Source organism: Hoplias malabaricus, chromosome 1 (assembly GCF_029633855.1).
Source record: "Hoplias malabaricus isolate fHopMal1 chromosome 1, fHopMal1.hap1, whole genome shotgun sequence".
NCBI lineage: Eukaryota > Metazoa > Chordata > Actinopteri > Characiformes > Erythrinidae > Hoplias > Hoplias malabaricus.
Genome location: NC_089800.1, coordinates 1,654,856 through 1,681,215, shown reverse-complemented (window position 1 = coordinate 1,681,215; position 26,360 = coordinate 1,654,856). Strand labels below are relative to the sequence as shown.

At 46.2% G+C, this 26,360-nt stretch overlaps 1 protein-coding gene across 3 annotated transcripts in view; it reads left to right on the top strand.

Moving 5' to 3' along the window:
- Positions 1 to 583: 583 nt before the first annotated feature.
- The window catches only part of zgc:158766 (uncharacterized protein LOC100009641 homolog), a 32,942-nt gene continuing 7,165 nt past the window's right edge, over positions 584 to 26,360 (top strand). For all 3 annotated transcript variants that reach the window (XM_066642827.1, XM_066642830.1, XM_066642822.1), the window contains exons 1-20: positions 584 to 711; positions 6,719 to 6,916; positions 10,240 to 10,793; positions 11,192 to 11,277; positions 11,397 to 11,807; positions 14,201 to 14,383; positions 15,312 to 15,429; positions 15,776 to 15,869; positions 18,062 to 18,148; positions 19,137 to 19,253; positions 19,458 to 19,556; positions 20,700 to 20,842; positions 21,139 to 21,277; positions 21,378 to 21,500; positions 21,776 to 21,937; positions 22,836 to 23,133; positions 23,633 to 24,218; positions 24,744 to 24,993; positions 25,758 to 25,847; positions 26,032 to 26,256. In XM_066642827.1, the coding sequence (XP_066498924.1) occupies positions 661 to 711; positions 6,719 to 6,916; positions 10,240 to 10,793; positions 11,192 to 11,277; positions 11,397 to 11,807; positions 14,201 to 14,383; positions 15,312 to 15,429; positions 15,776 to 15,869; positions 18,062 to 18,148; positions 19,137 to 19,253; positions 19,458 to 19,556; positions 20,700 to 20,842; positions 21,139 to 21,277; positions 21,378 to 21,500; positions 21,776 to 21,937; positions 22,836 to 23,133; positions 23,633 to 24,218; positions 24,744 to 24,993; positions 25,758 to 25,847; positions 26,032 to 26,256 (4,014 nt within the window). In that variant the 5' untranslated portion in view covers positions 584 to 660. The remainder of the gene's footprint in view (positions 712 to 6,718; positions 6,917 to 10,239; positions 10,794 to 11,191; positions 11,278 to 11,396; positions 11,808 to 14,200; positions 14,384 to 15,311; positions 15,430 to 15,775; positions 15,870 to 18,061; positions 18,149 to 19,136; positions 19,254 to 19,457; positions 19,557 to 20,699; positions 20,843 to 21,138; positions 21,278 to 21,377; positions 21,501 to 21,775; positions 21,938 to 22,835; positions 23,134 to 23,632; positions 24,219 to 24,743; positions 24,994 to 25,757; positions 25,848 to 26,031; positions 26,257 to 26,360) is intronic.

Below are 26,360 nucleotides of genomic sequence, written 5' to 3'. Positions count from 1 at the left end.
TTGCCACTTTTTATCCCCCACCCACTACACCCCCCTCCACCACACACACACACACACACACACACACGCACACACACACACACACTCTTCTTACCACAAAAGCAGCAGAATAAGCTGAAGCCCGGGCTCATTCACACTGAGTGGACAATGCTGGAGCAATGGGTGGCGGGTGGGGGTGGTGCAGGGTTAAAGAAGTGGGTGGACGGGGTGGAGGAGGGGGGGGTTGGTTGTTTCCCTTCAGGGCAGTGTGGAGAGGGAGGGGGGGTGGTGTCATTGTTGTGAGTGGGTCAGGTTGTGTGTTTTTTCAGCGGTAAAGGAAGCTGGATGAGTATGCATTAACAAACTGGGAGAGGCCAGAGGGAGAGAGAGGGGCGGGCGAGGGCGAGAGAGAGAGAGAGAGAGAGGGGGAGGGAATAGAGCTCTCTCACTCCCACAGGAATCCCAGAGAGAGAGAGAGAGAGAGAGAGAGAGAGAGAGAGAGAGAGAGACCGAGACAGAAGTCCATTGCAGTCATGGACAGAACACACACGTATTTATTGTTATTCTCATCAAACTAAAGCATGGAGCTCTAACCGACCTCTTAGACTTCCCCCTGGACCCTGTCTGGATTATTTTTGTATTTATTTATCTTCTATTTATGCTGTGAAACCTCTCGGCACTATGCACACCAGAGGGAAGTCTCGCAGCTGCGATAACTACCTGTGCATAAAGGTGAGCTCTACCTGGTCATTAGGGAAAGCCTGGACCTTCCGTTTCTCTGTTTCTCTATGTTTCTCTGGGCTTCTCTCTGTGTTTTGTCTCCTGTTCTGTGTTTCCTGGTCGGTTCCTGCTCTCGGACAGCTGCTCCAGTCGAGGCATGTGTCCATTATCATTTGAAAAGAGGAGGAATTGGACACTGCTCTTTCTTTAAAAGCCCTGGAAGCTTCCCGTCTCGACCTGAAGAGACTTTTCTGTGGGATTTATTTCTGTCTGTGTGTGATATGTCTGTGTTTTCTGATATCTGCTGGTATCCTGTGTCTCCTGATAAATGTGTGTGTGTGTGTGTGTGTGTGGGCATCAGAAATCAGCTGCAGAATTCAGTGATGATTGGTGGGTGGGCGAAACTGACACTTTCCAGAGGTAGTTTCAGAAAACATTCCTCACGATATTCGTTAGATTCCACGCATCTCATGGAACTGGCTTGTGCCTCACTCACTCACTCACTCACTCACTCACTCACTCACTCACTCACTCACTCGCTCACTCACTCACTCACTTGCTCACTCACTCTCTCACACACTCACTCACTCGCTCACTCACTCGCTCACTCACTCGCTCACTCACTCTCTCACACACTCACTCACTCACCCACACATACTCGCTCATGTTTACGAGCTGCACCACAAGGTGGCTGATGAGTGATGGTTGCTGTGTGATTTGGGGGAGTCTTAACAGACCGAGGAATCTGGCAATGACTTGGCACAAACTTTGACTTTAAAAGTTTGACCTCCTCTGCCACAGACACTCTTTCTGCTTCTCTTTAAAGGACAATAATCAACTGTCAAAGGAGAATTTATTAACGATTAAAGGGTTAATTATTAATTAATGGCTAATTGTCTCATTTCAGCTGCTATTCAGCAGTGGGCTGGGGTTAAAGGAGGCCGTCAGTGTCAGCATTCACTTTATTATCAATCCGTCTCACACACACACACACACACACATACACTTCTCTGACCATAAAAGGACCAAAAGCCTAACACACACATAAAAGGACGAAGAAACCGGACCCAACAGTGACAGTGAAGTGCTGCTCCAGTGTGAAGTGGACCCTTCAGTCAGAAGAGTGTGTGCCCGTAATCCACCTCCTCATTAGTGTGTGTGTGTTTGTGTGTGTGTATGTGTGTGTTTGTGTGTATTCCAGGAGTGTTCACTAGGTTTGGATTCATATAGGATTCAGAGAGAGAAAGAGTTAAACACCCTTGTCCCGAATGTAGTGAGATAGAGAGAGAGAGAGTGTGTGTGTGTGTTATTTTCTGAACTCTGTGGAAAAGGTTTGTTTGTCCTTTAGGCTTGTAATTAGCATCATGCTAAACTCAATACCAGTTATTAACATTAGCCTCGTGGCTCCAGGGCGAAACAATGTAAAAACAGTTAACAACTGCCGTAAAGTTAGAGTTAATTAAATCTGTAAAAGCACGTTAACTGTAGATTGAGTCCTGGACTGATGTGAAATGTAAACGGCTCTGCCCTGCAGCTAAAGGCTAATGTTGCTAACGATAACGACAGATTACACTGCGCTAACGATCCTGTGTTAATCCAAAGCCTCCGAACTCATCCAGCCTGTCCCTGACTGACCCTGTACCACACTCCCGTCTAAACACCGCCTCACACTCTCGCTCCCTCTGAAGCAGCGCTTGTGGTCAGTGTGTGAGCGGAGTGTGAGTGGAGTGTTTTTATTTGAGTTTGATCTGAGTTGGGTTCGGTGTGATCTGGATGTTCAGAATGTTAGCTATGTGTCTGTGTGGGTGTTTGGAGATCAGTGTTGTTTTTACAGACCTCACAGTCCTCAGAACCACACACACACACACACACACACACACACACACACACCTTTGTTGTCCTGTCTGTCCTTAATCTGGTCGGAATTCAGACAGCCTTTAATGAGTGTGCTGTGTAGGGACTAGCACCTGTGTGTGTGTGTGTGTGTGTGTGTGTGTGTGTGTGTGTTTACCTGCTGCTGTTTGTGCAGTGTTCTGTGTAATACAGTGGTGAAGTGTGTAAGTGCTGGGCTCTCTCTATAAACAAAGAAATAGAAAGAAGAAACTTATACCTGGCATTTACCGTTAAAAGAGAGAGAGAGAGAGAGAGAGAGAGAGAGAGAGAGAGAGAGAGAGAGAGAGAGAGAGAGAGAAATAATAGAGAGAGAGAGAGAGAAATAATAGAGAGAGAGAGACAGGGAGAGAAGGAGAGAGAGAGAAAGAGAGAGAGAGAGAGAGAGAGAGAGAGAGAGAGAGAGAGACAGACAGACAGAGAGAGAGAGAGAGAGAGAGAGAGAGAGACAGATAGAGAGAGAGAGAAATAATAGAGAGAGAGACAGAGAGAGAGAGATAAAGAGGGATGCAATCTGGAAAGAAGAAAAGTGTATGTGAGACAGGAGTGAAATGAAAAGAGAAAGAGCAAAGAATGAAGAAAGACAGATTGAAAAGAGAGGGACAAAAGGGGAGAAAGATGAAAGAGTGAGAGAGAATGAGTAGTGATTGAGAGTGGTGAATAAAGAGTCAAGATGAGAGATGAGAAGATGTGTGTGTGTGTGTGTGTATGTGTGTGTGTGTGTGAAAGAGAGAGAGAGAGAGAGAGAGAGAGAGAGAGAGAGAGAGAGAGAGAGAGAGAGAGATGATGTTTGGCTGCTAGCCGTGACCCAGTGAAACAACTTCCTCAAGGTTAAAGAAATAACTTCTGTTCCTTCACTTCTTTTATCTTCTGGCTTCAAATGCTCCATTTATCTTCACGCCTCTGTTCAAGCCTCCTCCAAACACTGTGTTTGGTGTCTGCTGTGTGTGTGTGTGTGTGTGTGTGTGTGTGTGTCAGTTTGTAATGAACTCTTTCTGTGCTGGACTACCTGAGGTGGATGGTATAAACACTTCAGTATCTCATGGTTCTGAAGCTGAATCTGAGCAGACCATGGGACACTCGAACCCGTGTTCGTCTCTGTCACCGGACGCTGATGGACGCCTCTCAGAGGTGTTTAAAAATATGGAATGATGGCTTTCCTGCCATTGTTGCTTTTCCCCTGTTGTTCCTCTCCTCCCAAAAGCTAAAATACTGCTGTGTGCCGTTTGTGTAGCCCTTAAGTCGTTCAGAAATCCGTCCCAGACTGAGGTCACCATGCCCAATGCCAAGCGTGGGCTGGAAGGGTGAAAAGCCCCCAGCATTCTGCCATGGATATCTGTTCTCTGGAATGATGCCACTGCATGGTCCCTACTCTACTCAACTCGACTCTGTTTTTTTTGGCATTTCCACCAGGTAAATTTAATACTGGTTCTGGAAGCGGGTTCTTGTTCAGTGGCTGTTCTCTCGTGGTTCAGAGCGAGTCGAGTAGGGACTAAACTGTGGCGTGTAAACCTTGCAGAGCGCTGATCGTCCAGAGAGAGTCGTCACTCTACGCCACGCAACGCAGACGACCAGCACCAACTCTCCATCTGTAAAATCTCCAGCTGCAGCAGAGATCACGTTTGTTTTTACCCGACTCACGACGGCAGCTCGTAAAATGACGCCGTGGTCTTTTGAAGAGGTTCGAACGCTCCTTGGATCGGTGGCCGACGAAAGAATCCAGCGAGAGCTGGACGCTGCAACAAGGAAGGAACAAACTCTACTGATCTGTCTGAACTGATGACGGAGCTGTGTTCAGTCCCAAACAACAACAACAACGCTCCAATACAGGATGAGGTTTCCAACTCCTGCTGTTCCGGTTAGAGACAGGATTTGAGACGACACCGGATACATTTCGGGGGAGAGCTGTGGGAGTGTGAAAACCAACCAGGGACCAGACAAAGAGTAGAGTTCAGGAACATCTCTGTGAGAGTAACATGGAAGTGAGAGGTTGCACTAATCACATCCTGACCGAGGAAAAGTCCAGTGTTTGACTTCTCACACAGAGCAGAGATGCAGGATTTTCCAGCTGGACTCTGTTATTGTCCGGCGGTGACGTCACCTGAAAGGTGTTTCCTGTCATCAGCTGGAGACCCAGCGCCCTGTGCCCTCTTGTCATCCTACTGTGTGTCTGTGTGTGTGTACAGACAGTGTACATGACCTCCACAGCCAGCGGCATGGATTCAGGAAGTCCCTGCCATGAGGACACAACCAAAACAAATAACGACATTTCTGGATTACACTGTTTCAGCCCAGTGTTTACACTGTGCCCAACTCTTCTCCGCGTGTTAATCCCCACGGACTCATTTCCCCGGGGTTCTGGGGGCCGAGGCGATGGGCTGCAGCCTTGTTCACTGCCAGAAAATTAAACAAATAGGAGCTGAAATGAACCCAAGGATAAATGTAGCTGATATGGTTTGTTTACTGGAGGGTTTGCAGGATTTAAGAGTATTCATCACTAACCGCGGGACCTTGAATTCTGGTCGGATGCAAGATATATTTCCTACTGGATTAGCATCACAGAGATACACATAATAAGTTGGTTTAACTCAGACCAACTGCAGTGTTACCTCCCTCTCACACTAGGAGGTGCCAGAGAGGCATTTGACCAGCCTTTTCCATTGAGAGCAGACAGGTAGCTGTGATTTAGCGTCCAGCGACAAACGAAGTTTGGATTTTATGCAAATGAGTTACAAAGTGGAGACGCAAACAAATCAAAAACTGTGCTTTCCCTGACATGTCACAAAGAGGTGTCCACATCGTACAGGTCCCCACATTGTACACAAATTGTGTAGGTCCCCACATTGGACACACAGTTTAGAGGCCCTCACATTGTACACACATTTCACAGGTCCAAACATTCTACACACATTGCCCAGGTTCCTACATTGCACCCACATTATAGAGGCCCTCACATTGTACACACATTACCCAAGTCCCCTCATTGTACACACGTTTTAGAGGTCCCCTCATTGTACACACATTTTAGAGGTCCCCACATTGTACACACATTGCCCAGGTCCCCACATTGTACTCACATTACCCAGGTCCCCTCGTTGTACACACATTTTAGAGGTCCCCACATTGTACACACATTGCCCGAGTCCCCACATTGTACACACATTGCCCGAGTCCCCACATTGTACACACATTGCCCAGGTCCCCACATTGTACACACATTACCCAGCTCCCCTCATTGTACACACATTTTAGAGGTCCCCTCATTGTACACACGTTTTAGTGGTCCCCTCATTGTAAACACATTTTAGAGGTCCCCACATTGTACACACATTGCCCAGGTCCCCACATTGTACTCACATTACCCAGGTCCCCTCGTTGTACACACATTTTAGAGGTCCCCACATTGTAAACACATTGCCCAGGTCCCCACATTGTACTCACATTACCCAGCTCCCCTCATTGTACACACATTTTAGAGGTCCCCACATTGTACACACATTGCCTGAGTCCCCACATTGTACACACGTTGCCCAGGTCCCCACGTTGTACACACATTGCTTAAGTCCCCACATTTTACACACATTACCCAAGTCCCCATGTTGTGCACACTTTTTAGAGGTCCTCTCATTGTACACACATTTTAGAGGTTCCCACACCATACACACATTGCCCAGGTCCCCACATTGTACACACATTTTAGAGGTTCCCACATTGTACACACATTGCCCAGGTCCCCACATTGTACACACATTTTAGAGGTTCCCACATTGTACACACATTGCCCGAGTCCCCACATTGTACACATCCACAAGAGACTAGCAGGGGTGTTATGACAGACTTGATTAGGGTCCGGAGTCTTGTCCAAGGACATTTATTGGTTTGGCTTTTATTCTGTGATTGCCTAAGCAGGGACTCAACCCCCATTCTGCTGCTGTGAATGCATGACGTTGCTGAATGGGACAATGACGAATGCGTTTGTGTACATTACAGCTTTAGATGGAAAGTCTCTCAAGGAATCAACTTGTACTCGGCTGCACATCAGTGACACTATGTGTCTTTGGTTTTTCAGTCATTCACTCATCTGCCGCTGCTTCACCTCATGCCTCTCTCTCTCTATCTGTGTGTATAGGACTCAGAGTCATTAGACAGTTCTATCCAGCACACTCTCTCTTCCCTGTACGCGCCGTTTGGAGCCACAGCGGCGACGGTGCTGTGGCAGCTCTTCAGTGTCGTAGAGAGACAGTACAGAGGGGACGGCCTTCGCTGCTTCCTGGACTTTCTTCTGCCTACACAGAGGATCCTCAGCATCATCCAGAGAGAAACTCGCGTGAGTATTTAACACACACAAATATACATCTCTTAACTAACAAACACAGTTACTGTACTATCTCAGCACCTTCCAGAGAGACCCACATGGGAATCATACACACGCAGAGACCCAGAGGAATTCTGAGATACTTCTGCAGCATTGTAGACTGAAACTGAGTGAAGTTCACATACCACCTCAGAGCTGATAGTGGTCTCCGATGATGGTGTGTCTAGGTTCTTCAGGGTGTGAAGTGTTCCCTACTTAAGGGCAAGGCCTCCCTCAAGTTTTCCTCAGCAGAAGGAACTCTCTTTCCAGTTCCTCAGGGTCCTGGCGGCAGTTAGCAGTAACAGACACACATTAGATGTGCAAAAACATTTAAAATGATTGGTTTAGACTAAAACTGTAATTCAAACTTCAAACATTCTCCGCTCTTTTGTCATTTTACGGTGACTGTGTCGTATTTAAAATTACAGTTTTTCATTTTATTCAACAGAATGTGTGAGTGTGTGTCTGGCGCCCCCTCCAGGGTGTGTTCCCGCCTTGTGCCCAGTGATTCCGGGTAGACTCCGGACCCACCGCCGCCCTGAACTGGATAAGGGTCAGAGATAGTTAATGAATGAAATGAACAGAAAAGAACCTAAAACTGAAGCCGTGAGGAGAGTGAAGAGTTTATTGGGCGCTGCGTTGGTTCTGAGCTCCATCAGGAAAAAGCTGCAGAAGACTGTGATGGATCTGTTCTGTTCTTGTGGATAATACTGTGTCCAAAAGTCAGTGTGAGTGTGGGTTTAGACGAGTTACAGATGGACTCTCCACGTATTAATACATCATTTTTAGGTTATTTATTTGTTGAAACACACTGGAATATACTATATGTCTATTTCATATAATGAGAGAATTCAGTCTCCAGCAGGAAGCACAGGGAAGGTAGACTCTCTCTAGGAACCGGAGTCACTGACAGTTCCACTGTGTGCGCAGGGTGTGATGAAAGTGGGTCCACCAGAGGGTATGAAGCCCCCCACCCCCCAAGAGTGGAACTGTTAGATCATAGTTTCACTGTAAAACACACAAAACAAACCCCAGGTTACAGTCTTGGTTGTTATTTCTGGTCTTTTGTCGGAACACGTCGAGTGAGACCTGGAATGTTCTCCAGAACGCTGCGCAGACGATGAGCTGAACGCTCTGCTGAGGCGCTGAAGAGCTGCGTAGGTGTGTGGATGGAGCGCAGTGGTGAAAGCAGGCGTGGCTGTAATCTGGCGAATGATACTCTACGAGTTGTGCGTCACTCACATAGAGCAGTCAGTTTAGCCCAGAGTCACGTCTCCGCGGAGACAGCACACGCACTTAATGTTGAATAAACTCAGTCCACAGGGTTTCTCTCACTGCGTCACAGTGGTGTGACTTGGGGGCATCTGTAGGAATTCCAGCTGGAATGTGTAGGAATATTGGGAATCTTAAGCTAGGAATAAGGTACTGTTGTAAACATCAGGACAGACATTAATGGAAAATGGAATCATTCCATTAATTTGTCTGCATTTCTTCATACATTTCTAAAGAAATAAAGGTTAGTGAAGCAGGTCACAGGGCACAAAGGAAATATGGGGGTAGGTGATTTTTAGGAAGCACTTTCACTACCTTCAACATCCACAGCAGGGTTGCCCTTGAACAAAACTGCTGTGTGTGTGTGTGTGTGTGTGTGTGTGTGTGTGTTTGGAGTTTTGTACAACTGTGCAGTGACAATAAAAGCATGTTTTACTTTTCTCATGTTTCATGATTATACATAGTGTCATTCCTCAAAGCTTTTGGTTTGGGGTGATTTGATTTGATTTTGTTTGGTTTGGTTTGGTTTGGTTTGGTTTGGGGTGATCCGGTTTGGTTTGAATTGATTCGGTTTGATTTGGTTTGGTTTGATTTGGTTTGGTTTGGTTTGATTTGATTCGGTTTGGTTTGGTTTGATTCGGTTTTAGTTTGGTTTGGTTTGGTTTGATTTGATTCGGTTTGGTTTGGTTTGATTTGATTTGATTTGATTTGATTTGATTTGATTCGGTTTGGGGTGATTCGGTTTGGTTTGGTTTGATTTGATTCGGTTTGGTTTGGTTTGGTTTGGTTTGGGATGATTCAGTTTGGTTTGGTTTGGTTTGGTTTGGTTTGATTCGGTTTGGTTTGTTTTGGTTTGGTTTGATTTGATTCGGTTTGGTTTGGTTTGGTTTGGTTTGATTTAATTCGGTTTGGTTTGGTTAGGTTTGTTTTGGTTTGGTTTGGGGTGATTCAGTTTGGATTGATTTGATTCGGTTTGGTTTGGTTAGATTTGGTTTGGTTTGGTTTGATTCGGTTTGGTTTGGTTTGGTTTGGTTTGGTTTGATTTAATTCGGTTTGGTTTGATTTGATTCGGTTTGGTTTGATTTGATTCGGTTTGGTTTGGTTAGATTTGGTTTGGTTTGCTTTCATTTGGTTTGGTTTGATTCGGTTTGGTTTGGTTTCATTTGGTTTGGTTTGATTTGATTCGGTTTGGTTTGGTTGTGACTGTGAACAGATGTGTGTCTTTAAAAGTTCCTACAGGCGGTTTTTAGAGTAAATCCTGTTGGAAACCTCCAACCACGATATACCAATGACCCACTGGCTTCTGTGATTTTTTCAGAAAGAATTAATAATGCACTGAATACAGTTTCAAAATAAAATCAATGGCTTGTTGTAACTCACCACACTCCAGACGTCATGTGAAAGTTGTATTTTGGATTAAATCTGATCGGTCTGTCACTGCCTTTATTGAGCACAAACATAGACGCTGATATTTGGGCTTTGTTTGGTCTGTCTGAATAGTTCCAAATTTAGCCCAAGACTGGTTTTATTTCAGACTATTTACCACATTTCAAACCATTTTAGACGTAGAGGGACACCTTTTTTTCACAGTCATCTTTTCATCTTTAATTTTCAACAAAGGGATGTTGGTGAATCATCTTTTCAACAAGTTTTGGTAACACTTTATTTGGACGATCCCCTGTAGATGGTTTGTAGCTCAGTGTCACTTTAGGTATCATTCAACTAAATTACTATTAAATGCAACTGAACTTGAAGTTGAATGTGAACGATCTTTTAAATCTATTCCTAAACCTAACCCTAACTCTAAAATAGTTGATCAACAATCACCAGAACATTTGTGAATCACTTAATTATCTATAGATCATTTACAGTTCATTATAGTAAGCTATGAATAATAAAATAACATTATGACAAAAAAATAAAAGATATATATTATGTCTGGTGCCTGACGTATTGTTTTCTGGCAGTTTGTGAAACAAGTTTCTTCCTGAAGACTGAACTCTGCCTCGACTTTCCTCTCTCAGCTTCGCTTCAAAGGTCTGGTCCCGTACCACGAGGGCTGGCCGCTGTGCATCCACGAGAAGGTAGTCCTCCAGCTCGCTCCTCTGCACAAGGTCCGCCTGAGGCCGGGGGACTTCTACTTGCAGGTGGTTCCTCTGGGCCGGAGGGCGGCCAAGCTGGTGGTGAAATGCCTGTCTGGCAGCGGGAGAGCAGTGGCCGAGCTGACCGTTCCCGAGAGCATGTACGGCAGCGTGTTCACGACTGAGTTCCTGCAGCATGTGAGTCGGGAACGAGGCGTGCAGCCCCTCCACAGCTGTCTGCTGAGCGCTGGAACAGCCGTGTACCGCAGCCCCTGGAAGAGCGTGGTGAGTCCAGCCATGCTGCAGCAGCTGCTGCCTCGTGCCGGACGCGGCTCCACCGGCACCCTGGACAGCCGGCGCAGCTCCAGAGACTCCCTCGCCTCCGAATACCCAGCGTCCGAACCTGAAAACACGCCCCCACAACACACAAGTCCTCACCACACAGCTGCCACCACACAGGGGCAGGAGCAGGGGGACGACAGAGGGGGCAGCTCTAGGTGAGACTGGGTTATAGCCTTTTCTTTTTTTACGGTTTATAAACTTGGAATTGTGTAATACAGGGGGAAATAGTAAAGGAGATCTCTGGAGCATCTGCACATGAGTCTAAGGCACACATACACAATGCACAGTGTTGGCTAGAGGGATGTTAATCTGATGATGACTACAATAGATGCTTACACGGTATAGATAGATCATCACAGTTAGAATTCACAATATAAGGGTGTTAAAAGTATAGAGGATGATGATCTATAAGGTTAACTAACTGTATAACAGACAGTTACGATAGCTAAAATAAACCTATACAATTTCTACAAGCCCTTCCAAGCGTAGGGCAGGATCAGCAGTTCTCAGATTTGATTCACATCGTTTATAAATTGGTGCACTATGTGTCCAGGCCCAGCTCCTCCAGGTCGCTGTCCTTCAGCACTGACCTCAGTAACCCGAGCCCACGCCGGCGCCACCCCAGAGACATGGCTAGAGGTGAGCGTGCGTTATGATGATTCTCGGTGTCTATTGTGTTTTTTTCAGAAAAATTAACTGTAGAATTATTATAAATATCGTGATACATGATACGATACGATATGATCGCCCACCCCTAGACTCAGCCTCCTTCGAGACGCGCCGCCTCTTCAGGAAGTCTTACATGGAGGCCCTGCAGAACCCCATGAACCTAGGCTCGAGTTCAGAGTCCATTCTGGAGGAGAGCCCTCGTCCGTCCTCGGCTCAGCGCCGGGTGTGTGCTCGGGCCTGGCTCGGAGGAGAAGAGTCGTGCTCAGAATCCGGGTCTGTTTCTCCTTTGTCCCGGTCCCCCTCTGAGCTCAGCAGAACCGAGAGGCGCTCCAAATCTCTGGAGAGGACCGGCAAGGCCTCTCAGGTCAAAGGGCACCGGGCGCGCTCATCCTCGGGCAGCTCCAGCGGAGCGTCTCCTAAAAAACTGCTCAACGGATACACACTGCTGTTCGGCCTGGAGTCGGCCTTCTCCACAGAGAGACGCTCCGGGAGAGACTCAGGTACTGGAACATACACTCACACACACACACACACACACACACACTTGGGACTGTAAACCAGAAGTGTAAAAGTGTACGGAAGGCTGTGGAAATCCTGAGGCTGCTGTTGGCTCAGTGTGTACCCAGTCAGAAATTAAAGGTACTGTACAGGTACATTATTGTCACTAATGGTATAAACAGTGTAATGTACCTTTAAAGGTCCCTAAAGGTTCATTACATTGTGTGTTTGGGAGGTGTTTTTCGTGGCGGGTTCGATTCAGGCCGGCTGACGTGGGTCTGTTTTTCTTTCCCATGATCCTCTGCTACGACGCCCTGCAGCGTGACCCTCTGGGGCAAGGGAGGGGCGCATCCCGAAGGGAAAACGCACTGTTTTTAGTCTTTCCTCCTATTGACGGAGCAGAATAAAGGCCTCTGTATTTCACACACTCTGAGGCTCCAATAACGTTCCAGTCCAGGGGGGAATCTCCAGTGCCTTGTTTTCCGAGTGACTCAAGCCTGTTCCTGAGGAAAGGTTTGGCGTGTGTAATCATTTGCTTATAAAGAAGAAGCTGCTACAGACTTCTCCAGACTGTTATCCATGTGAAGGTTAAAGTCTCTGTCAGTTTTATCGGAGCGTTACCGTCTGTGGAGGGGCGAGGCACTGAGAGATACATATTTTGGAGCAGCGTATGCTGCCTTTTAGGTGACGTCTTTTCTGTGATGTTCATGCTTCTTTTGATATGACATCAGCAACAAACTACATTCTTAATAATATTAACTAGACGTTCAGTAAACTAAAATGTACAGTAATCAGAGCAAGTATAATAACAACAACAATAATGATATTAATAATAATTTAAGGTGTGTTACTGAGATCAGGTGAAATCCTTTAAACTCCTTTTCCCACCATTTGAAGTCTCCGTGTGTGTGTGTGTGTGTGTGTGTGTGTGTGTGTGTGTATCAGGTGACCCCCCTGTGGGAGTCCTCTAAGATTCTGTTACACTCTCTGAATCCCAGTGCCCAGCGCTCCCACACAGATGAGTTCCTCCTCCATAAAGCAGGTCTTTGTGCTGTGGTCAGCTCAGTGATGCTGGATTAATACTAAAGAGTAGCTGCCCCCCTCCCCCACCTCTGCCCCCCCCCCCCCCCCTCCTTCACCTGTGGAATCCATTTTAGCTGGAAACCCCAGCTCAGCGAGGGCGGGGCCGTCTGGGCCTGGGTGGACGAGCAGGGTCCACTCACTCAGGATGTGCAGAGGATGGGGTGTGAAGGCGTGAAGTGTATTTTGTGAGGCTCAGTGATACTGTAGCTAAGTAACGCTGTTCCTACACCTACCTTTACCTTTTTTGTTTTTCACATTAAACATCATTCTTTGTGTTTGTGAGGAAAAGTGTCTTCGCAATAATCTCAAAATGTGATATACACTCTCTGGTCCTCACAAATATATCAAAACATGTACACACACACAAACACACACACACACACACACACACACACACACGCAACATGAATGTGAAAGTGCATTGTGTGTTTGTGTGTGGGCAGGTGGCACACCTGGTCTGTGGTATGACTCCGTATACACTACTCAGTTTTTATAGTGATTCCACAAGCTCCTCCCATTAACAGCTGATACTCACCACACAGACACACACACACACAAACACACAAACACACAAACACACACACACACACACTCTATGTTACTGCAGCTGTTTGCTGTGTGATGTCATGTCTGAGTGTAATAGCATGTTGTGCTCTATAAACACACTGTAATAGAGTTATGAACACATGTCATGACATTACCCTGTAAAGTAAAGCACAAGTATAAACATGAGGACACACGATAGGCATCACCAGGATAGAACTGTCCCCTCACTGTCCACTCTCTGTCCACTCTCTGTCCACTCTGTGAGACACTCCTCCCTCGTTGGTCCACCTTGTAGATGTAGAGTCAGAGACAGTAGCTCATCTGTCGCTGCACAGTGTGTGTCGCTCGTCCTCTAGTCCTTCATCAGTGACACAGGACGCTGTCGGCTGGATGTTTTTGGTCGGTGGACTGTTCTCAGTCCAGACACTGAGGGGTTTAAAAACTCCAGCAGCACTGCTGTGTCTGATCCACTCTACACCAGCACAACACACACTAACACACCACCACCACGTCAGTGTCACTGCAGCGCTGAGAATGATCCACCACCACATCACACCTGCTCTGTGGGGGTCCTGAGCTCTGAGGAACAGGGGGGAAGGGGGGTAACAAAGTATGCAGAGCAACAGATTACAACAGATTAACTGTAGAACTACTGAGTGGACAGTAGGGGGACAGTGGGTGTAGAAACGGAGGATGTAGTGGGTGTATAACAACTCTTTGTGTGTGTGTGTGTGTGTGTGTGTGTGTGTGTGTGTGTGTATTACAGGACTTGCTGACCCTCCCTCTGTCTCTGAGAGCAGGGTCAGTGTTAATGGAGGAGAAGAATCTCCCTCTTCCATCTCCTCGCGCACCTCCCTCTCTCCTCCTGCTCCCTGCGGCCTGACACTGCCCTCCCTCATCACTCAGCTCCCCCAGGAGCTACTGACCTCAGCAGCGGTCACTCTGCCTGGTGAGTGTTCTCTCACACACAGACACACACACACACACACACACAGACCCCACACGGAGAAAACCAGCTGAGTTTCCACCATCTGATCTCGCTCAGACTCCAGAGACGCTCTCCCAGGGTTTGATCTGACTCCCCCTGCCTCTGTCAGAGGATCTGTGTTTATTGATCATTTATTAATCAGTCTGTAAAAGACTCTTCAGAAACGTGACCTACTTTACCCCTCTGCCATTTAATTGTTCATGAACACTCCTTTAAAACACTGCTGCTTTACTCCTCTGTCTCCACTGTTCACAGCAACATATTCATCTCTGCGTCGGTCCCTTCCTTATTTTTGTTGTAGTTTCATCACTGTCCAAGCATTCACTCATTCATTCACTCATTCATTCATTATCTGTGACTCTTATCCAGTTCAGGGCGGCGGTGGGTCCGGACACACCCTGGAGGGGGCGCCATTCCTTCACAGGGTGACACACATTCCCTCACACACTCACACCTACGGACACTTTCGCACACCTCTCAACGTGTGTTTAGATTCCAGTGTGTGTTTGTGTGTGTGTTTGGGGGGTGTGTGTGTGTGGGGGGGGGGGGCACGGTGGCGCTGCAGGTGTTTTTGTTGTTTTCTTAGTGTTTTGATGTTGTCTCTGATGTTCTCTGTCCTTTTCTTGTTGATCACTTTCTTTGATGCTCTGATGTTTCTATGTGTTTGTAAGAGGCTCTGCCTGGACATTAAATAAATGTTAAACAAATTCTAATAGATTCTAATAGAATAAAATAAAATACAAAATACAATAAAATAAAATCTCTCTCTCTTTCTCTCACTCTCTCTCTCTCTCTCTTTCTGTCTATCTCTCTCTCTCTCTCTCTCTCTCTCTCTCTCTCTCTCTAACTCTCTCTAACTCTCTCTCGCTCTCTCTCTCTCTCTCTCCAGGGAACTGTGACCGTAGTGGACATTGTGTTGTCCAGGTGAGCATGAGGAAATGGAAGGACCAGAGTTTTACGTGCAGAGATCTCACCTGTTTGCTGGGATACTACTGCTCCACACTATGGTGAGACACACACACACACACACACACACACACAATGCACTGAATAACCCCGGTGTGCCTGCCGCACTCTCTGACACCCCCTGTGTGACGTCTGTGTCTATCTCCACACCATCTCTCTCCCAGCCGTGTGGGTCTAACACTGACAGCTGACTTACCTTTAGATTCAGAAACAGCAGAGGAGGTGTGAAGGATGTGAAGTCACAGCAGCTGTGTGTGTGTGTGTGTGTGTGTGTGTGTGTGTGTGTGTGTGTGTTTTGTGTCTAATGAATGCGGTGTTATCACTGGGTTGAGTTTATCAGTCGATCAGTGGACTGTGTAAACGATAATAATCTCTTCTGGTTTCCAGCAAGGAGAAGAGGGACCTGGGCCTGACCGTGGTGGTGGACGCTCGGAGACAGCAGACCAGTCCGGTCCTGTTCTCAGCGCTGTCTCAGCTTCAGGTGAAAACACATATTAACTGCAGCACTCAGGTCTGTGTTGAGGCACTGTCTTCGCTAAAGGCTGTGGTTCTGTGCAGTGTTGAGTGTAAAGTCTATTTAAAGGCGATATATAACTACAAATAAATAAAAGAAACCAAAATAAACCTTTTGAAAAAACGTTCTATAGAACATCAAAAATAGATTCAGTTATTGTTACAGTGTTGTTAGAAGTTCATTCATTCATTATCTGTAACCCTTATCCAGTTCAGGGCGGCGGTGGGTCCGGAGCCTACCCGGAATCACTGGGTGCAAGGCAGAAACACACCCTGGAGGGAGCGCCAGTCCTTCACAGGGCGACACACACTCACACATTCATTCACAAACTCACACCTACGGACACTTTTGAGTCTCCAATCCACCTACCAACGTGTATTTTTGGAGTGCGGGAGGAAACCAGAGCACCCGGAGGAAACCCACGCAGACACAGGGAGAACACACCACACTCCTCACAGACAGTCACCCGGAGGAAACCCACGCAGACACAGGGAGAACACACCACACTCCTCACAGACAGTCACCCGGAGGAAACCCACGCAGACACAGGGAGAACACACCACACTCCTCACAGACAGTCACCCGGAGGAAACCCACGCAGACACAGGGAGAACACACCACACTCCTCACAGACAGTCACCCGGAGGAAACCCACGCAGACACAGAGAGAACACACCACACTCCTCACAGACAGTCACCTGGAGGAAACCCACGCAGACACAGGGAGAACACACCACACTCCTCACAGACAGTCACCCGGAGGAAACCCACGCAGACACAGGGAGAACACACCACACTCCTCACAGACAGTCACCCGGAGGAAACCCACGCAGACACAGGGAGAACACACCACACTCCTCACAGACAGTCACCCGGAGGAAACCCACGCAGACACAGGGAGAACACACCACACTCCTCACAGACAGTCACCCGGAGGAAACCCACGCAGACACAGGGAGAACACACCACACTCCTCACAGACAGTCACCCGGAGGAAACCCACGCAGACACAGGGAGAACACACCACACTCCTCACAGACAGTCACCCGGAGGAAACCCACGCAGACACAGAGAGAACACACCACACTCCTCACAGACAGTCACCCGGAGCGGGACTCGAACCCACAACCTCCAGGACCCTGGAGCTGTGACAGAGACACTACACTTGTTGGAAGTTATTCTAAAATAATTGCTAATCATTTTTTAAATACAATTATACATTAATGAAAACATTTTAAAAGAAATAAAAATAAGAAGAAATAAATGGTTGTAGGTGTAAACAGCGCGGCGCTTTGAGCAGGTCACAGCAGCTCTCAGGGCTTGTAGCAGTAGGTGAAGGAGGCGTGGTGCTGTGTACAGAATTAACGCTATGTTAACGTATGTTATTTAGTCCTCCTGGGCTCTACAGAATTTCTCAAGCTTGGTCTCGGCTTGTTTTTTCTCGTTTCTGCTTAGTCCTTTTTCTAATGAAGTCCAAGTTGCTCACGTCTGTCTCTAGCCTTTGCTCACATCCATTAAGCAGCTGAAACTAGGCTTTCTGAAACTAAGCAGGACGAGACATCATCCTAATCATGTTACAGTGGCAGGTGAATGCAGTGTTAGGAGTCTTACCCAAGGACTCTGACTGGTGTGGTCTGGTGAGATCACCTGAGCTCCAGTGTACAACTCTTTAAAGACTTCCCAAATAATCTGACCACCACCTTCTTAATGGGTTTACACTTTGACCAGTGAATACAGCCACTCAGGTCAATGGCTCTTGTGTCTATGGCGTGTGCATGTGTGTGTGTGTGCATGTGTGTGTGTGTGTGTGTGTGTGTGTTCAGGTCTTGTTTTAAAAGCTGTCTCAAATATTTGCTGGAAAGTCTGTCCTCAGGCGACAGATATCAGGCGTGTTCTTGCTTGCCCTTTGAGCACACAGAGAGAGAGAGAGATCAGTCTTAATTCTCTCTTACACTTACACTCTCTCTCACACACACACACACACACACACACACACGCCCAGTGTAAAGAGCTGTCAGAAGTACACGTATTGATAGCCTGCAGTGATCTCTGCTCTCTGTGATGTTCAGAGTGCGCAGATGTTTATCTGATCTCTTTATGAGTTTATGTTGAGGTCTCGTGTGTTCTCCAGAGTCTCACCCTTCCCTCTCTTCCTCCAGGCCTCTCTCCCAAACGCACTTTACTCAGTTCTGTTGCTCTGTGACAAAGAGGCATCCCTCAAGCCCGAGAGAGACTTCTCTGTTCCAGTGAGTACATCTCAGACCTTCAAACAGACAATTAAAGCTCTTCAGGAGATTGTTTTTTGCTGATTAAACTCTGTGAGGATGAAAGGCTTTTCCACTGTTCTTTTTTGCTTAAACATTCCACAGAAAATGTTCTTTATGATCAAAGACTCACTCTAAAAACTTTAAACGTAGAGGTTTTCACTTTACATTTCTCAGTGCTACTCCTGTTTTCATGGTTACATTGTTCCATGGGTACGCTACTCATGTTTCCATGGTTACACTGCTACTGTTTCCATAGTTACACAGTTTCATGGTTACACTACTCCTGTTTCCATGGTTACACTGTCCCATGGGTACACTACTCCTGTTTCCATGGTTACACTGTTCTATGGGTACGCTACTCATGTTTCCATGGTTACACTGCTACTGTTTCCATGGTTACACTTTTCCAAGGGTACACTACTCCCGTTTTCATGGTTACACTGTCCCATGGGTACACTACTCCTATTTTCATGGTTACACTACACCTGTTTCCATGGTTACACTGTTCGGTGGGTACTCTACTCCTGTTTCCATGGTTACACTACAACTGTTTCCATGGTTACACTGTTCCATGGGTATTCCACTCCTGTTTCCATGTTTACGCTACTCCTGTTCCTATGGTTACACTGTTCCATGGTTAGGCTAGTCCCACTTCCATGGTTACACTACTCCTGTTCCCATGGTTACTCTGTTCCATGATTATGCCACTCCCATTCCCATGGTTATAGTACTCCAATTTTACCCTACTCCCATTTCTATTGTTATGCTACTCCATTGTTACAGTACTCTCATTCCCATGGTTACACTACTCTGTTTCCATGGTTACACTACTTCCTGTTTCTATAGTGGAAGAAAGAGTTTTAGGAAGATACATATATTCCTTGAGAATGAGTTTTACTTTTTGAAGTTTGTGGTACTTATTTGTATGTGTTTACTGTGTTTATGTGATACTGTTTTTGTTTCTCAGTGTGAAGTCTTGACGTCTCTGAAAGCTCTGCTTAAGCACATCGACTCCTCTCAGCTCACCAAAGAGCTGGACGGCACTTTCTCGTATGACCACAACCACTACATCCAGTTCAGAGAGGTAAACTCACAGAGACATGGCCTTTCACACATCTTCATCCATAAAGAGTCAGAATAAACAGCAGGGTGTGTCCAGGAGTAAATAATGTTTATATTATGGCCTTTGTTTGATGCTCTCATCTAGAGAGTGCAGTCTAGTGATGTTAGAGAGGAAGTGTTTCTCCACTGTGCTCCACTAAACCAACACTGTCTTTGTGTTGTGTAGAAGATGGAGCAGTTCTCCAGTAACTGCAGCAGCGCCATCTTGTCTCTCCAGCACTCCATCACCATCCTGAACAGCAGCCGGAATCTGGACACGGCCAAGGTCAGACCTACACACACACATCACAACACACACTCCTGCACAGCTTCCAGTACTCTACATACACCTCCAAACGAAGAAGGAACACGAGGAGAAGTGGGGTTTATGAGATTAAACCTACTCTTAAGATTTAATTTAGTAATAGCTGTGGAATAATAAAAGCACATAATGAATAATTCACAACAGATACTGAATCAATCACAGCAGATACTAAATCAATTACAACAGATACTGAATCAAACACAACAGATACTGAATCAGCAGATAATGAATCAATCACAGCAGATACTAAATCAACCACAGCAGGTACTAAATCAATTACAACAGATACTGAATCAATCACAGCAGATACTGAATCAATCACAGCAGATACTGAATCAATTACAACAGATACTGAATCAATCACAGCAGATACTGAATCAATCATAGCAGATACTGAATCAATTACAACAGATACTGAATCAGCAGATACTGAATCAGCAGATACTGAATCAATCACAGCAGATACTGAATCAGCAGATACTGAATAAGCAGATACTGAATCAATCACAGCAGATACTGAATCAATTACAACAGATACTGAATCAAACACAACAGATACTGAATCAGCAGATACTGAATCAATTACAGCATATACTGAATCATTTACAACAGATACTAAATCAACCACAGCAGATACTAAATCAATTACAACAGATACTGAATCAAACACAACAGATACTGAATCAGCAGATACTGAATCAATCACAACAGGTACTGAATCATTTACAACACATACTGAATCAGCAGATACTGAATCAATCACAGCAGATGCTGAATCAATTACAACAGATACTGAATCAGCAGATACTGAATCAAACACAATAAATACTGATTTAGCAGATACTGAATCAATTACAGCAGGTACTGAATCATTTACAACACATACTGAATCAGCAGATACTGAATCAATCACAGCAGATGCTGAATCAATTACAACAGATACTGAATCAGCAGATACTGAATCAATCACAGCAGGTGCAGATGTTAAACCCTGAATTTTTTTCAGGAAAGTGTCCAGCTTCCTGCTTTACACTGTTTTGATTACTGGACTCTGTGTGTGTGCTCTGTGTGTGTGTGTGTGTGTGTGTGTGTGTGGTTCTCCAGGAGGTATCAGAGGCGATTAACGGGCAGAGGAACCTGATGGGGCGAGTTTTGGAAGACACTCACCTCAACAGTCTGAGGATGGAGGGGGGCACATTCCTCGCGAGGGTCCGAAAAGAGGAAACGAGTGAAATCGACAGCTACAGGTTCATCTGTTGAAACAAACACAAACACAAATCACACAGGTCCAGGCCTTTGGGATACGTATGATTAAATGAATGAGTGAATGTATGGTGTACACATATGCACTGGATTAAAACCACAGGCAGGTGAATCAGGAGAAATAGTCAGCCACTTGGACAAGGCTCATTAGTGTGTGAGGGTGAAGAATATTTCATCATCAATCATAAAATCAGATTTGCAGCACTCTGAAAACTATATAAAACCAGAAGCTACGAGGGGACGTTTGTGTCTGAACAGATGACTGTGTTTATAAACGCAGGGACGCGGTGGACATGGCCTTCTCTCTCTACAACCAGATGGACGAGGAGGTCCATAAACTGGTCATCCTGTCCAACAAATCCCTCCATCAGCTGGAGAACCTCCTGGAGCTCCGCACCTTCCAGGAGGAGAGTGAGCAGGTGAGAGATGCATATGAAGGGAGGGAGTGTTCTTTTGCTTTTAGGTGTGTAGCCAATGTGTATCATAATTTTGCCTGTGTGTGTGTGTGTGTGTGTGCAGATTAAGCACTGGTTCACTGCTGAAGGAGAGAAGCTACTGGTCCCTCTTGGCTCTCTCTCTCTCACCCTTAGCTCTCTCCAGGAGATGAGACGAGACCTGGAGCGGTTCAGGGATGAGGCAGAGGTGAGAGAACTTTACAGGGACACACTTGATTATTCATGGACAACAACATCTCGGTTTAAAACGTTATTCCTCACTCAAAATGCTTCAGAAACCTTAATAAAAGGCGTAACGTAACCCTGCTGAGCTCCAGCGCCTACTCAAGAAGAAGAGGTGGAACTTCACCCTGGAGTTCTAGCTAAAGGGGGGTGTTTACAGGGGGTTGGACGCTTTTAAACTGGGGACAGGGTTTTTTTTGGCGCTGACGGACTCCCCCTCACTGCTGTGTGTTTACTCAGGTCCAGCATAAACAGGCGGTGGCGCTGATGAGAGAGTCCAGACACGTGCCCAGTTCCATGTTAGTGGAGTTCAAACAGCTCCTCAGCTCCTTCCTCCAGAGAGCGGACGCCCGCCGCAGCGAAGTGGACATCCTCCTCAAACTCTATGAGTTCTACGACTCGGTAAAACAGCCCTCAGCCTTCCCCCCTTCCTCCTCTTTTGTCTTTACCATAAGATAACTCTGAAATCCTGTGGTGAATGAATGAGGGAGGGAGGGAATAAGCCAGTCTGCATGTGAGTGAGTAAATATGTGGTCAGAGTGTGTGTGTGTGTGTGTGTAAGTGGATGAGAGGTGAGTGATGAGTGACTGAATGAGCAAGTTAGTTTGTACATAGCTGAATGACTAAGTAAATCAGTGGTGAGTGAGTGAGTGATTGAGGGAGTGATTGTATGCATGTATGTGAATGAGTTTGTTAGTATGTTAAGATAGTGAGTGAATGTTAAGATAAGTGAGTATGTATGTGAATGAGGGAGTTAGGTAGGTAGTGAGTGAGTGAGTGAGTGAGTGAGTGAGTGAGTGAGTGGATGAGTGAGTGAGTGGATGAGTGAGTGAGTGTGGATGAGAGGTGAATGAGTGAGTGAATGAGCAAGTTAGTTTGTACATAGCTGAATGACTAAGTAAATCAGTGGTGAGTGAGTGAATGATTGTGTATGTGAGTGAGTGATTGTATATGTATGCATGTAAGTATGTGAATGAGTTTGTTAGTATGTTAAGTGAGTGAGTGAATGTTTAGATAAGTGAGTATGTATGTGAATGAGTGAGTGACTGAGTAAATATGTATGTGAATGAGGGAGTTATGTAGTGAGTATGTTAGTAGGTGAATGAGTGAATGAGTGAGTATGTATGAGTATGCATGTGAGTGTGTATGAGTGAGTGAGGATTACACGAGTATGTATGGGAGTATGTGAATGAATCAATTATTCACTGAGAACTTAAGTGAATGAGTGAGTGAATTACAAGCCCTTTCCCTGAGGTGTTTCACCTCTAAGCCCTGCTGTAATTCCCCCTCTGTCCTGCAGGTGGAGCAGTGGATGGCTCACTGTGAGGATTACCTGCAGAGCGGGAGTGTCACCAGCAGGGGGCGCTCTCCCGAGGTACTGCGGGTGTTAGAGAGCTACCACAGCGAGGCCCAGAAATTCTCCCTGGAGAACTTCAGCACTCTGAACCGGACTGTGTCCACCCTGGGCAGCGAGCGTGAGCTGCAGCGCTGGAATCTCGTCTGGACCCGGTGCCAAGAGACAAGGAGGAGACTGGAGGAGACACTGACCCCAGCCACAGAGAAACCTGAGACACCTGAGACACCTGAGACACCGAGGGGTCAGCGCCTTTAAATGTTGTGAATTCACTTTAGCGAGTCACAGTGGGTATCATCTGTGTGTGGAGTGAAATAGGACGCTCTAATGCCAAGTGAGGACACACTCTTTAAAATAAAGGTGCTACAAAGGGTTCTCTGATGCCATAGAGGAACCACTTTTGGTTCCATAAAGAACCGTGATTGTTTCAGAGATGTGTGAGTGTGAACAATCTTTTAATCTTGATCTTAAGGCTCTTTACCCTTTTTAAACATTTCAGCAAACATGGTTCTTTACGGAACAACATGTGGTTCTTCTATGGCATCGCTCAAAGAACCCTTTATAGAACTATCTAGAACCTACATCCTGTGATCCAGAACTAATCCTCCAACATCAGCACCAGACCTCACTCCTGATTCTGTGGCTGAATGCCATCAGATCCTCACAGAAATGTTCCAGGAGCTGATATATACAAACTGTGAGTTGTTTATGTTTATTACTGTGATCTGTTCTGTTTCTGTTAGAGCCAGAGGGCACCACACCGGACCAGGACTCCTCTGACCTCTCGGATCTGGGCTCCAGTGTCCCTCTGTCCTTGGAGAAACTCAGAAAATCATCAGTGGACTCCGGAGAAACTCAGGACTCTGGAATGTTGGATTCCGAGGACAGGAAGACCCTCTCGGCCGGCGCTTTGTGCAGGAGCCGGTCCCTCTTCCCCTTCTCTCCATTCCCCTTGTCTCCGGACGGAGGGAAAGTGTCCCCCTCGCTCCTGGAGGACACCGACAGCGACTGCACCGTGGACTCCTCGTTCTCCTGCCGCTCTGAGCCTCCACACACCACCCGTCGCAAACCTCCGCTCAAAAAGATCATGAAGAAGACTTTTAGCCACGAGCTGAGCACACGGGACCACCACACACACGGGGGGTACACCGGCATCCACATCCGAGGCCTGGAGGTCACCAACAACGTCAGCCTGGAGAACAAGCTCCACAGACCCGAGGTCACGAGTCCTCCACTCGTCCGCAGCTTGAGTCTTTCATCCGCATCATCTTCTTCAGCGTCTAGAGCACACTGCAGGGGCAGCCAGGGAGAGATCAGCAGACACAGCAGGTCAGACACAGCTTTAAAGCAACTTTAAGTCATATTTGACCTTAGAATTACAGCTTCAAAATGATCGTGATGCTTCACTATGCTGTAAAGGGAGAATAGAGCTTCTGTTTTTGCTACTCCAGCCTCAGCACTGCAGAAACGACACTGTGTAACTTTTGGAGGAGGGTAGGAAACAAACCCCACTTGATTTCCAGGCAGTAGTTTGTTTTGTTTTTAATTTATAGCCTATGTTATTACTCTTTTTATTACAGATGGTGCTGTAAAATTATTACACTCTCCAACTATAGAGGGAGCCCATGAGCAAAATATTATATCTTACGTAGTGCTTCTTTAAAGGGGCATGCAGTCATTTTAATCAGGAAATATCATGTAAAATAATATATTATTATTATTATTATTATTATTATTAACTGCTTTCTAGGCCCCTCCCCCCTTAAATGAACCAGAGTGGAGCCTCACACATAGTTTTCAACACACCTTGGCCACTAGGTGTCAGTGTAATGGTTGTATTTCCCTCTCCCACAGTAAAATGCAGCACATCATGGATGAGATGATATCCACGGAGAGGGAGTATGTGCGCTCCCTCTCCTACATCATGGAGCACTATTTCCCGGAGATGGAGAGGCTGGATCTGCCGCAGGATCTCAGAGGGAAGCGCAGCATAATTTTCGGGAACCTGGAGAAACTCTGCGATTTCCACAGCCAGTATTTCCTCAAGGACCTGGAGAGATGTGCACACACACCGCTGTCTGTCAGCAGCTGCTTCCTGAGACACGTGAGTCCTGCTGACCCTCTGACCTTTGGTGCAGGGGTCTTATTTTATTATTTATAAATTCCTAAACACTTGGTAAAAAAAAGTATGTCATTTAGACATTTCTAAAATCTAATCAATACTCCTCACCATTTTTTGCTCCTGGGCACCCCCTAGAGTTGCAGAGGGTAATTCACTTTTGTAGCACTGCCTGCTGGAAGTCAAGTGTGGTTGGTGCCCTACCGTCCTCCAATAGTTACACAGTGCAGTTTCTGCAGTGCCTTTCATACATGAAATGCAGCTCAAATAATAAACAACAAAACAGAGTAAACAAATACAAAATGTAATAATAAGAGTAATAACATAATAACAGAATATAAATAGAAATAAGTAGAGTAAAATAAAACAGATAACCATATGAGAGGTAAGCTTTTATGCGCTTATGCTTTTAAAGCAACACTAGGTAGTATTTTTACCTTAAAATTCCAGCTTGAAAATAATTGTGAAGTTAAAGTGAGGTGTAGAAGGGAGAACAGAGTCTCTGTTGTTGCTGCTCTGGGCTCAGCGCTGCAGAAACTGCACTGTGTAACGTCTGGAGGAGGGTAGGACGTAACAACACCCTTCCCTCCCTAGTGTTCCTGTAAGAGAAAGAGTTTCAGCAGGGACCGCAAAACCATTACATTCTTCATCTCCTGTAACTTGTACTTCAGAAAAGCACAGTTCAGTTTGTTTATAAATGACAGAGTGCACCTTTAAGACTGAACACTGTGTCTGTGTGTTCTTGGCAGGAGGAGCAGTTCGGGATGTACGCGCTGTACAGCAAAAACAAACCTCGCTCAGACGCCCTGCTCATCAGCCATGGAAACAGCTTCTTCAAAGTGAGACACTTTACTCACTCTATAACACGATACGAAGCGTATCTCAGTTTCTCTTATATTCCTTTCGATTCCATGATGTGGAAACACAAGCTCAGAGCGTCCTGATCCGCCCTGAGACAGCGCTGTCAGTGTTGACCACAGCAGTAAACATTCAGCAAGGTGTGATGATCTCTCGTTTGTCCAGAATAAACAGGTGGAGCTGGAGGACAAGATGGACCTGGCGTCCTACCTGCTGAAGCCCATCCAGAGGATGAGTAAATACGCCCTGCTGCTGAAGGACCTGATAAAGGAGTGCGGTCAGTCTCAGGAGCAGGAGCTGGCTGACCTCAGGGCTGCGGAAGAGATGGTGAAGTTTCAGCTCCGGCACGGCAACGACCTGCTGGCCATGGACGCCATCCGTGGCTGTGACGTAAGCAACACAGGAATATCAGGGCAGCACAGAGCTTCACTTACACAGAAATAAAAACATGTAATAGAGCACAGAGCTTTTCTGTGGGCGAGTGGAGATAAAGA